Below are 13,948 nucleotides of genomic sequence, written 5' to 3'. Positions count from 1 at the left end.
ATGAATAACTATCATCTCGAAGGTCCTGATAAGTCTGACCAATGTAACATCATTGAAATTAATATATATTGGTGAATGACTTCCAGAAATTCAATTCTTCGAATTGAGGTACAATTAAAGTAGTGAAATTTCACGTGGCTTTATTTTAGGTTATTGAATGAAGAGTTACATCCCTGGATATTTTTATTTCACTCGATGACACGATATCAATTTCATATTTCTAAATATTTTACATATTCTGCTCATTATTACACTAAAATATATACAGAAATTCAACCTCCTGAAAGAGAATACTTATTATTAAATAATGAAGCAAGGACTTATTTTTTGATGAGCTGGCCACCACCGGTGTCTGTTGAAGTGTTATAATCCATCCTGGGCATTATCCTTACGCCTCACATGTCTACTCCATCTTGATGTTACACTCACAAATTAAGAATACTTTCGCGTTCATCGCGCACTGAAAAATAATATCGCACATTGTTATATAAGCCAAGCCCATGCAAATTAGATATTAGTTGAAGTAAAACACACGCGGTTGAGAAATTGTTTCAAATGCAATATTCAAAGAATCACAGTTAATAATTCTTTCTTTAATATTAAAATTCTGGTAATCTGACCCTCCGACAGTTCGCGAACCGTTCTGTCGTGTACACGGTGACGATATGCGTATATAGCACGGCAGTTATGAATGTAAGTATATTAATGCTCAGCGTTCCCCTGCAGTTTGTCACATCCAAAGCAAGAGTGAGTAGTAGCAACAATTGGCAGTATAATCTTGCTGCGTTCGTACAACTCCACTCTTATCATATCTTGAATTCTGTGTATCCATAAGCAGTTTCCTGAATATCAGTGTGATGATAATATAATAAATTATGATTTGAATTATGAGGTGTTATTCCATCTTCACAAATTCTATTATCAATTATTTCTTCTTCTTTTATGACCACATAGGATCACTTTAGTCAGTCCGTCGTTCAGGTCTCTTTCAAGGGATTGTTCAGGCTTTGGGGTCTTCCCAGTACTTCTTCAGACGCTCCGATCTTCTTGCCCTTTCCTCGGTTGAAAATATGCGTGTTGTTGGTTTGTTTTGTGTAAGGGTAAAGAGGAGGTTTGTATTCTGGAGTTTGGTATTCAATTTTATCTTATTTTTGGTGTCTTCTGTTGTAAGGCCTATTTCCTTCAGATCCTCTCTTACTTCTCTGATCCATTTACATCCTGTTGTGGTATTTTTTGAGACGAGATTGTGTTGTACTAGTTGTTTCAGAAGTCTCGAGTCCTGCATCCTCATGATATGTCCAAAGAATCCCAGTATCCTCTTACGCATAGTATCTATAATGGGTTCTAGCTCTTTGTACACGACTTTGTTAGGCATTAACCGCCACTGTCCATCTTTCTGGTATTTTTTGTTGATGCAGGTTCTTCCAATCCTCCTTTCAATTTTCTGAAGTCCGTCAGTCTTTGATTGTTTATTCAGGTAAAAAAGTGTTTCTGCTGCATATGTAGCTTCCGCTTTTATAACTGTGTTGTAGTGTTTTATTTTTGCATTTATTGATAGACATTTCTTTTTGTAGATATCCCATGTTAATTTTTGTGCTTTAGCTGATCTATTTGTTCTTGTCTGGATTGAGATTTTTCATTTAGGTTATGTGTTATTATTTCTCCAAGATATTTAAATTGAGTTACTATTTTAATTTTATTACCATTTATGGTAACTTCTTGTAGTTGTTGGTTTTTGGGGCATAATTTCTGTTTTTTTAAATGATATTTTGAGGCCAATTTTATTTGCAATGTTTTAAAGTTCTGATATCTAAGTTCTGATATCTGGTAGTAGTGCTAGTAATGCTAAATCGTCAGAGAAACCCAGGCAATTTGTTTTGATTTTTCGGCCAATCTTTATTTTGGGTGGGACATTTTCTATACCATTCCCTCATTACCATTTCTAGAGCACAATTAAATAATAGTGGTGAGAGCCCATCTCCCTGCCATAGTCCAGTTTTAATTTCAAATGTCTCTGATGTTTCACCCCTAAACTTCACTTTTGATTTGGTTGTTAGTGAGAGTCAATTTTATCATGTTCATTAATTTGGGGTGTAGTCCAAGGTGTCTTAAAATTTTGAACAGAGATTCTCTATGGATGCAATCATAACTTATTTCATTTTAATAAAATTGTCATATTGACATGCTGTCATTATTATTGCTATAAATAATGTTCTCCATGAATTAAAGATTGTTTATTCCAAACCCATATAAGGAAAATGTTGCAATGCTTAGCACTCATGGCTGCTTCACTTGGTTTCAGAGACGTGTTTGCACGTGGGATAGAGTCAAGTCATCACTAATTCATTTGAAATATTTGCCCTTTTATGAAAGGGCAGAATATTACTTTGGTTTTCCACCATGGCGGTTACTTGCTTGCTATAGTAAGGAAATATTTATAATAATTGTCGACTTTACTGAACTTGTGAAGAGTACCGCTAGCAAAAGAGTAAAGCATTTCTTAATATCAGAAATGGAAACAAGATTTCCAATACCAGAACATTGTGTAAGAAGTGAGTCCTAGCATCTTCTATGGTTTGTCCTGACTCTGTTCAGAGTGGTCCATATCTTATGTGGTTAATGGAATCAACTGGCAAGGTTTTCACCTGAAAAAATGTTGTGTAGTGGAACATCTGTGGCAATTGTATAATGATCTGTCCATTCCATGAAAGGATTGTAGTTGTTAGTGACCCAGTTGGCGGCATCACATTAGGATAAGTGACGTGACTTGAGCCTCTGCCATTTGAGAGGAGAGATTTCTTCTAGGACTCACCAGTATGATACTGACACTTCAAGACAAACATTTCTCCACATCGTGAGTGACTGTAAGTTGTGGGCCTATCCAGGTGATTGGAGCAACTTCCTCAGACTAACAAAGGGAGCAACACTGTGGCTTAAAGAACTGTATCTTCAAGTGTGATGTTTTGACTCGTGGAGATACTTATGTTTCTTGTTCTTGTATTAATAGTACATACATATCATATTTATATAGTACAGTTGAACATCATTAATCCAGACTAATTCAGGCTCTACAGGGTGTTTCCATAAGACCATGCAAACATTTGACAGGACATAGAGAATGCTCCACCAAACAATTTGAGGTAGGGAACCTGTGGTTGGAGAAGTCGGCTTAAGGACATATGGAAGTAAACTTGTCTACGACTTTGTCTCGCATTACTGTTTTCCAGCTTATTTACAACAAACATACGTACAAGTTTACATGTACTGTGCTGTTTATTTACATTTACATTCTTTATTTCCTGCAAGGAAACAAGGACGTCATGATGCAGGTTTTGTTTACTTACCTGTCCATAAGGTGGCTCTGTTGTATCGTATTTACATTGTCCTGTGACAGAACGTGCTATGAATCACGCATGCACTGAGGTTGGTGGCCGTCAGTTTCAGCACATTTTGTAAGATACAGTGCAAATGGTACGTTCATTGTGTCAGTGATGGTATTTGCAGTTAACTGTAACTAAAGTAAATTTAAAAGTACACAGTGACGTGATTGTATACATATTATCTCCTGAAGCTGGCTTCTCCGACCCCAGGTTCCCTACCTCAAATTGTTAAGTGGAGCATTCTCTATGTTCTGTTTAATTTTTGCACGCTGTTACAGAAACACCCTGTATAATTTTTTTTGAATTAATGAAAGTGCCGATTAAATAAAATTAATTATGAAATGAGCCAAGGTACCTATGTAAACATTGTTCGGTAAAAAGAACGTGTACAGTACAGTGTTTCAAATTTAAGAAATACAAAGTATATCTTGTATGCAAGATTTAATGCAGTATAATATTTGGCCCTACAGAATACAGTATAACTAGTGCAGTACAGAATTAGAACATGGCGATCAAAGCACACCTTCATTGACCACACTTGACACGCTTACTGGTTTGAAGAAACTGCTCATCTTTTGTTGTCTTCCTTTGACACTAATTTCTTCAGTAATTAACTCACTCGGATGCCTCAAATGTTCGTAATAAGCAGATATGATTTCATCGTTATGTTCAATGTATTTAATGACTGTTTAGATGGGCTTTAATTTCACTAAGGTTTGGCTTAAGGTTAATAATATCGCTTGTTTCATCCTGGTCATATTCATCCATTTCAGAGCTTTCTGTGCTTATTATTATTATTATTATTATTATTATTATTTAATGGCTGTCTGGATTAAGCAAAGTCCAGACTAATGGGGTCCAGATTATTGAGGTTCTACTCTGTGTGTGTTTTTTTCTTGTCATACACTAAATAATCATAATTAATTAAACAGAAACCAATAAGAAATCACTCCTATCGTCATTCACGAAGAGACAATATTTTATAAATACTGTACTTAAACTTGGTTTAAATGTGGACTTGGCACCCAGAAATTTTGCTCTATACTCTAAACTATAACATTGAAGTTCTTGGATTAAAGTAGTAATTTTTGCCTCTTGAATGAAGCAGTTAAGAATGATCAGTTGCATCTATCTCGTTTCAGATGGGTTTCAGTGATGTTGATTCTGACAACAAGCCTGTTAGCTTCCAGCAGACATTTGAGACCAAGAGGAGCAATCACTTGCAAGAACTGCAGCAAAAAGAAGATGAAATGAGGCAGATGTTTGTGGTTCGCGTGAAGGAGAAGGAAGCAGAGCTAAAGGAAGCCGAAAAAGATGTACGTAATCATGTGAGTTGATGTCCTTTGTTATAGCTAGTTCTGTAAGGTGAGATTCTGTTTAATGGCATATTGTCTGTTACAGCTGCATGCAAAGTTCGATAAACTGAAGAAGGACCATGGGGAAGAGAAGAGGAGACTTGAAGACTCGAGAAAGAAGTTAGAAGATGAAATAATTGAATTTAATCGTAGGAAACAACAATTTCAACAACAGCAAATGTCTTCCAGTCATCACACACTTACCCTTGGTAAAAGTAAGAAGAAATGATCGTTAACCAACATGTGGAACCCAGTGCAGTAGCGCACCAACCTTCTTCCAACATTCGTTAAAAAGAATTGAGAATGAAAATAATATTAACGACTAGATATTTTTGAACTGTTTATTGAGATATTACTCTGCTAAAAGAAAGATCTGATACTGTTATTCGAAGCAGTCTTGCAGTAGGAACTAATGCACCATTGTAGAGCATCTTAATATGGCCGGCATGTATTTCTTTGTGAAGTCAGTTGTGGATCTTGTTCGCTATGCTTTTCCCTCATATATTGGGCTGTCTTTTGATGGGAAACACGTTATATTGCACCAAATAGTTTGCTTCAGGAACACTGAGACTGAACATCCCAGTGTGCAAATCCTGCATTTGAAGATAGTGATAACCTCTTTATACAGACTAGAGCAGCTGGTCATTTTCTTGCAGGAATGTGTCCAGCATGGTTTTTCCTGGAACCAGCAGATTAATTTTCATGATATCCATCTTATATCTGAAATTCCTATTTCCAAGAAGCATGCTTTTAAGAAGGTAGGTTGGACTAATTGGTCACGTGTTGAGTTGAGATTCTTCAGTTTTGTATATTTTTCTGTTAACTTCCTCTCTTTCTGTGAACTTCTATATTTGAAATGGAGTATGCTGTATTTCTTCAGCATTTTACTGTTTCTGACTGACTAGTTATTAAAATGTTTTAACAAAAGTTTGATTTCCTGTATCCAAGATTTTGATGGTTTATATGGTAGTAAACAAACCTTAAACTCCTGTAGTTTTTGAGGCATGTTGAGTCAACATAAAAAAATGTATGAATAGCTCATCGACTTGCTTTCTTTTCAGAATTGTAACTAAATACTATTATTTCATTGTTCACTTCTCTGTTCCAAGGAAGTCTTAGACATTTGTTATTCACAGAATTAGGTAATATCCAAATATATTAAGCTGTTTTGCTTGCTTATGAAATGAACCTTTAGATATACACAACCAATTTTTCTTTGTCTGGGTAGAACAACTTAGAACGGAATTATGTACTGTCACAGAGTTAGGAGTATTGTAGATGAATAAACTGTATTGACATAGGTAAAAGTAATGTAGTAAATGCTCGTTCAGAATGTAAATCTTCAGTACACACTAGAACTGGAAGGAGAATTATGTAGAGTCTCAGTTTTTCTCAACAGTATGTATGTCAGGTGTTGGCGAGGAGCCAGATCCCTGTCCTGGTGCACACAGAATTATCCATAATTCTTTTTTTTTTTTTTTGAACTTCGGGGGAGAGATGTGATTGTTATGGTGGACCCTCAAACACATCCCTCTCCCGCTACATCCAACAGCTCATTCATTTAAGAAGAACTGCATGCCATATTGCTGTTGCTTCATTTAGCAGCTAAGGACTAAACCTAATCAGTTCTGGCATCTAGGATTGGCTATGATTATGCAAGTTATTAGGCTAGTGTAAAGATTGCTTGATTCATAAACTGGAGCTTCGAAAGGTATAGTAACTTTATCACAAACTGAGCAAATAAATTAGAAGAAGAAGATAATGTAATGCCCCCTCTCTCTATCTTCTGAATGGTGTTTGCATTACGATGCTATAACTGGCTCTTTGCTACAAATAGGCTCTACTTTTCTGATGATCACCATCATACATCTTTGTAGTTCTGTGACCATGAAGAAATTTTATTACATATAATACAGTCATTAAGTTTATGGACTGGCTGCATAGTGTCACGGTGGTGCACTACAGCAGATAGGTTGCTCCATGGGATGGTGCCGTGATAGTTCTTTTCTCATCTTAGCAAGAGACAGTTGCAGTGTACAGTGTGATGGGAATTACGGTCTCTGTTGTGAAGGGTAGTTAAATGCGAGTGGCAGAATGTGAGAATGTTTCAGTTTGAGCGACAGGCAAATGCCAAGTTCTGTCAAGTATTTGACATCCTTGCAAAACGTGGTCCATATCATTATGAAGGCAAGGTGAAGCTTGAACTTTTTTTTTTTGACATGGTGGAAATAGTGCACGAGATTCATCCAACAAGGAGGAACTGGAAACCAGAACAGCTACTACATCCTTCACTGTCTATTCTATTCATCAAAAGTGTCATGAGCTTTCGCTTAGGAAGAACTGGCTTTGATAATCAACATTCCCTGCCCATCTCTCTGTGCTTGTCCAAGAGGAACTGGCGAGGCAACAGGTCACATTTTCATCACACCCTCCATACTCACCTGCTTTCGCACAATGCGATTTCTTTCCCTTTCCCCACTTGAGAGCAAAGGTACGGGAGCTTAGATTTCATTCTGCTGAGGAAATCATCAGTACCACAAGAATATTTTTACAGTATCTTCGTACTAATATGTTCCATTAGTTTTTCAAACAGCTACACCAATCAGTAGCATTTCCTGGCCCAGAAATTCAGGCATTGTTATAGATGAAATTAATGGATTAAATAAAAGCCTGCACATTTTGCCTTCCCCTATTTCTTCTACAAGATAATTCAGATCACGAAATGAATTAATGTAATAGAAAAACATCGAGAAAAGAGAATGTCTACAGATAATTGAGATTTTCTTTCAAAGGTGAAATCACTTCACCATTGTATAATTTTATATACTGTAATAATATAATATTGCAAAACTAAAGTACAGAGAATTAAGAAAATCACCGTCGGCAGCCCAGAAAATAGCTGGACGTTGTCGGTTCCTGATAATCTCTCTCTTTTTTTTTTTTCTCTCCCACTATAGGAAAGTGACGTAAAATTAGTGTTTAACAATCGTTTTATTCTACTTTCACTGCCCATATTAAAAGATATAAACATCTGACTTGATTGTGTAAGTAAAAATACACTCGCGTGCGGAACTCGAAAACAAAAATCAACACAGGGTTGGAAACGGAACAAATGCCTTGGTGGCATGGCAGACGGTTCCATACAGTGCAGAGAGTAACTAAAGTATATCATCGTTGCGCCTTGAAATGCCACTATATGACAATGTTGTCTGAAGAAATACCGACCTGCAGTGCATGTATCACTTAGAATGAAAATTCGTTGTTATAGTTCATGCAATAATGGACCTTACATGACAGAACCTTTGTGGTGAGAGTTCTGAGCTGAAGTATAATCGCCTTGCGGTTTTTCTATGTGCAACGACGATATGGAGCAGAACAATGAACGATAACGGAAGATAAACACACTATAACATTACATTCAAACAAATGAAATAATTCATTATTTTTCTTTAGATATTATTTGGGCGTTGACACATAACATATACGCAGAGAAAACGCCACTGATACCAATGTTCGCAGATGTGCATTGTGGCCCATGGCAACTGTTTTGAGGGATTGTGTGGGATGAATAATAGTACACCCTGTTGCATGACTCCATACATTTTAAGTGCCAGTCCACAAACTTACTGATTGTGGTAGTATAAGTGATTGATTTGATTGTATGTATTACTAGGAATATATTTACTCATGTTTGTTCACTAAAAGTAGCCAGTCTGGAGGATTTAAACTGAAGATATGGTGTAATAGTTGTACGTTCTGCACATACTATTTACTGCACATCGTTTCTTTTTCCTTCATGTTTTATCTAGGAATGGAGGAGTGACTGCAGCTGTAGTTTAATATTTATTTTATAATATAACTCTTTTTTTTGTTGCATCAGTTGAAGAGCATCAGTATCGCTACATTTAATTGCATATTTTCTCACTTCCTCCACTACCTTGTAAGCTGATTCATAGTTTTATTAAATTTCACAGTCAAATTGTGTCTTCCATCATCCCCTCTCATTCTCACCATCTGCAAGCACATGAACAATGTATGTAGTTTTTCCACACAGTCGATAGCCTTAACTTTTTCACGGACTGTCAAACCTTTGCGTTCAGATCCCATAGCTCTTGGGATAAAACCGCTGACAAGTGAGTGAAGGGCAAACTAAAGTTACATTGTGTGTCGAATTGATTGCAGTAACTGGTTAGCAGATGCAGTACCTCTAAAACTGAACTCTTCTCTTATTGTCAGTACAGTACATTTATGTACAAACCTCAAAAGTAATTTTTCTGCTTTTGTTATGCACAGTTCAGTGAGTTACGTCTTGAAAGATAGAACTTCAGTATAGCCCTAGGCTAGCACCACAAGAGTTCACTGCAATGAACATGGAGGACAATGCGCTGTTGTTGTTAGCACAATGTTGCAAACTGCTGATGTAAACGTTTATTGGTCTGCACGCTTCCTGGCTAGTGACCTGTTGATCTAACACATTAGGGGTGCTCAGTTTAGCATAGAGCCTCTTGAAGGAGGTTTCATGTTGCACCACTGGTCTTATTGTTCAGGAGTGTTCATTAATCCCCATTTGGTAATGAAATCTGTGATGAATTCTGGAAGTGATACCATATTGAATTAATTTCAGCCTAAAGCAGTGTTCATTCATCTGGCTATTTTGAAATATGTTGTTAGTTTTTGATAATTCTGCTATAAAAGTAAACGTGTTTCTCTTTTCCTCAACAGTGGCAATGAATACTGTAGTACTATCTCTCCTACATGCATTACGGGATAAGATTTCTTAGATTCAAGTTTGTACATTGTATATTTTTAAGCTTGGGGCCTATGCTGAAGTTTTACTCATGTAAGAAGAGGTTCCTTTTATTATCGTACAATTTTCTTTGCACACATGGAACAGTTAAATATCATGTATTCCTTTATGAAATTTAGAATGTGTAAAAAATAAAAGAAAGAAAAAATTCCCCGCATAGCCATCTTACAGAACGAGTGTGTGCCTTTTCTGGAATTCTGCCATTTATAGAGCTGGATTTATGGTTAGATAATAAAAATGTCAAGAATTGTTTTCTTTCATAAACTTAATCTAATTTTGGAAGTATAAACAATATTTGTTTGAACACTGGAGATATGTTGTATAACTTTTTCATTGCTGTGAAACCTTGATCAATCAAATCTAAAGGAAAGAGTAAAACTGTTTCAATTTGTACAGGTTTTAATCATCAGTGTTTTTAATTTAACATGATCAAATAAAATAAGAGCTGATGTTTCATCTGTTGAAGTTTCAACCAGCCTTCGGGCTGAGGAATCGGAAAAATATAGACATACTTACGTGTATGTACAAACTGTTATCAGTTCAATTTGTAAAGGTCTGGATCAAGGAAATTCAGTTTTTGGAAAAGTTTTTTGCCTTGATTTCAAATTATAGGTGTGATTATAAAGTTTAAATTTCTTCTTGACAGCCTCCAGTTTTCTTTTTTATTTATTTATTTATTTATTTATTTATTTATTTATTTATTTATTTATTTATTTATTTATTTAATTATTTATCCATCCAATCTTTGTCTTCTTAGAATTGTCGAGGCTTTTGTCTCAGAGTGGAAGGGAACTGCCTAAACTCTACATTACATAAGTTTTAGATTTAGCAAGGTTTAACTGTACCACAGCAAGTACGGCACCTACCCGTGTCACAACAACTACTCTAAAGCTGGCGGTACTGATGTTCTGTTGTCAGTGTAGTGAATTTCTTGATGTTAAAGCTGGTTTTGGTTCTTGTCATTCTCTTAGTGAATGAATATGTTCATATGTTAAATTCTCTGAGCTGCATTTCTGAATCACATACATAGTTTACATCACTGAGAGGAGTGCTGTATAAATATTTATTGTATAGAAATATATATTTACTAATTATATGCTATTACAACGTTTGTTTTTCCTAAACTCTGCATATTTTGAGAGGTGTTCATAATCACACGTTGGGGTGAGAAATGCTTCTGTGGTTGATGACAGTTGTTTTATTTTCCTTTTTGAGAATTGTGTTCATATTCAATACCAGCTTCACTTGTGGATTGTATTGGGAGTTATTTCAGTGGCATAGTTCATATTTTTGGAAATAATTTAATTGACAGGGATGATAACAGCTCTAGTCCAGTTCATGTTCTCTCCATTGATCCACAGTGAAGAAGGATTTACTCAATTATGTACTGATGATTCTGTTCTGAGGAATAGGTACCTCAAGGTGGTCATCTAGTTGAACAAATATATACCCTGTTTTTACTCTTTATATACCTGTTTCTAATGATGAATTCCTTGTATTTTTGTACTACTTGTTTATATAAAAAGTTATATTATCATTCCTAATAGCTGTTGAGGATATAGCTGTAATAGCCCTTTCTGCTGCAAATTGTATCAGAATAACTTTTATGAGAGCAGTAGTATCGACAACGTTGCATTACCACCATTTGCTGACACGCATTTGGGGTGTACTGGTAATGATTGTATCGGTAACAGCAAAGTACTATTGATGATAAAGCCTTGTATATCATTAGTAGAACACAGTTTCTTTGTACCTTCATTTTGATAGAATTTCTATTAAGGAAGTATTTAAATGAGTTAACAGTTGAAGATTAACATCATTTGTATTATTGGTTTTGGATGTATGCCAGAACTATTGCTGTAGTCCTTGGCACTCTAGTCAACCTTCATGTGGTACAGTTCAGAACAAACACCTGAATGTAGTTCTGGTTTCTTTTCATAGGTAGCTCAAAAATGTACCATCTCATGGCAGCCTCCTTTGATTTTCTGTTGGAACACACTGCATAGGCCTTGGTGTTGCTGTTCTTATAGGGTAAATGAAATGTGGTGTGGGGATCAGTATTAATCACCTTAAATGAATGTTGTGGGTCCAAGATCATCAGTGACAACTTTGACACCGACTAATATCGATATTAATTTCATCAGTACCTCTCACTTTCTTCACCACTTAGTAATTTCCAAAGTGTCAGCTGGATAAATAAAATCAGTGTCCCTATTCACAATCGCATGGATGATATTTGAATCGCTCCGTGAAACGCGCCTGTGTTTAAGATTTGACCCACTGGTGGACACCATGTTATTTACTGTGTACACATTCATACATGAAAGAAATAATGCTGTTTGTCCCACTAACTACTTTTACAGTTTTTGGAGTTGCTGATATGTCACACAGAAGTTCTTTAATGTGCCAGTAAATCTACATGCATGAGGCTGATATATTCTAGCACTTTTAAATACCACCAGACTGAGATGGAATCGAACCTGCCAACTTGAGTTCAGAAACGCAGTACTTGATCGCTTGAGCTACCCAGCCTGGCATATATGAAAGAGCGTTTACAATTTACATTATTATTCTTTGACTAAAGTTCTGTGCTCCTTGGAGTAACTTGAACATTGCTTTTGCACAGCATCTCCACATCGTGTCGGCTTGACATACACCCGGCTGAGCAAAACGCAATGTTGGGGCTGTTTATAAACCCATCCTGTGAATTATTGTATTGAGAAGTTTTGACACAGGTTGGGTTTTTTTTGCTCTTGCAGAACATTTAAGTGATATGTTGGAAATTAGATTATTACTGTTCACTTCTGTCAGATGAGTAGAATATTAATCATTTTATTCTCTATTCATCATACATGTTAGCAACAATCTATCCATCCTTATGATGGTGATTATTATGAGTGCATCCACCTCGCATCCAGCACCTTTACCATTTTAATAATAAATTTTCATTTTAGTGTAAAGCATAAATGAATAAACCCCAAATTACTTAATAAGCAACCCTCAAAGCTTGCGGGCACCACATAGTTCAGAATGAGCCAGTAGATTGGCAGAGACAGATACTGATTATGGTTTCCAAGTAATTTAGACTACAGTAAGCAGATACTGAATTAAGAAATGTTACTGTTAATTACATTTGCACTTTTACTTTTCAACTGATACTGCACCGCTACGCGGTACTGATTGTTATTCAGCTTTATAATATGACAATTTGACGGAGAAATGAACCCTCACCTCCCACAGAGCCATCTCGTATAGTTTGCACAAAAGTGGTTCATTAACCAGGAAGTGCGTATGCATGGTTAAAAAGCTCTAAAACTAGCTGTAGAATATGCTAGCGGGGGGAAAACTCAGGGGAAGACGTCACTTAACATTTTTTGTATCCATAGAGATACTCTGATATTTGATAGTTAACAGTGAAATATGGGGCGTTGATTGCTATTACAGTGATATCCTCAGGTTAAGCTTTTAATGACCATACATCAAAACACTTCACCTTGCTAGGTGAATGTAATGAGCTTTCAGTATTTATCACACATTTGTATTTTTGAATGTAATGAAATAGTAATAAAGGTACACAGTATCCATCCATTGGACTTGTTATTTTATTCCTGTACGTCTTAGTTCCTGTACACTTGAGAAGTGTCTGTTCAAAAGGTGCTATTTTCACTTCAATTATTTTTTAAGTATTTCGTCTACAAGCATTCCAGTGGTTGAATGCTATCGAACTTCATGACCAGACCAAAAAGCTGTAATTCCAAGTAGTATCATACCCGATGATGGGTACGTTCCACGTGCCTTTTATTATTAGTTTGCTTGCGTTTTTACACACCTTTCTTACAGTGGAAAATAGTGCCTTTTGAACACACACTCCTTAGTTGCAATAGTTCTGTCTTCCAGAGGAGCAGAGAGAAATTACAGCAGGAGACAGAGCACACAACTGACACTAGCCAGTCACTGTAAGTATCTGAAAGGAACAAATTAGTGTCAAGTCATATACAGATAGACAGGAATATGACAATGAAGGCAGTGACAGATTAGCGTGGGAAGAGAGAGAGAGAGCATTAGAAAAAGGAGACAAGGACAAATAATAAAACACAAAAAGGAAAAGGACAAACATCACATCTTCATACTCTGTGATCTTTACATAGGTTGACTTTTTACCAATGGTAACAATGCTGTAGCACCACCGTGAAACAGAGCCAGGCAATCTAGTTTATACCACAGGTAGGTTAAATGCGTACCCTCCCTCAGGGCCAATGAACAAGCCTTTCCCCCTGCGTGCATGTGAGCGTTAATTGCGAACAAGCGGTCACAGAGTTGCAGTGTTTTCGAAGCAACAGCAGAGGAGGTGGATAAAAATTGAGTGTTAAGGGTCGCAATGTCAAATAGTGTCACCAAGAACTCAA

General features: G+C 36.2%; 1 protein-coding gene across 3 annotated transcripts in view; it reads left to right on the top strand.

The window, feature by feature from the left end:
• Nucleotides 1–13,135, top strand: part of Septin2 (septin 2) — a 51,513-nt gene extending 38,378 nt beyond the window's left edge. For 2 of the 3 annotated variants that reach the window (XM_067142536.2, XM_067142538.2), the window contains exons 8-9: nt 4,523–4,708; nt 4,782–13,135. In XM_067142536.2, the coding sequence (XP_066998637.1) occupies nt 4,523–4,708; nt 4,782–4,964 (369 nt within the window). In that variant the 3' untranslated portion in view covers nt 4,965–13,135. The remainder of the gene's footprint in view (nt 1–4,522; nt 4,709–4,781) is intronic. The other variant, XM_067142537.2, reaches the window with a different exon arrangement.
• Nucleotides 13,136–13,948: the final 813 nt, after the last annotated feature.

Source organism: Anabrus simplex, chromosome 3, assembly GCF_040414725.1.
Source record: "Anabrus simplex isolate iqAnaSimp1 chromosome 3, ASM4041472v1, whole genome shotgun sequence".
Taxonomy (NCBI): domain Eukaryota; kingdom Metazoa; phylum Arthropoda; class Insecta; order Orthoptera; family Tettigoniidae; genus Anabrus; species Anabrus simplex.
This window is presented reverse-complemented; position numbering and strand designations above follow the sequence as displayed.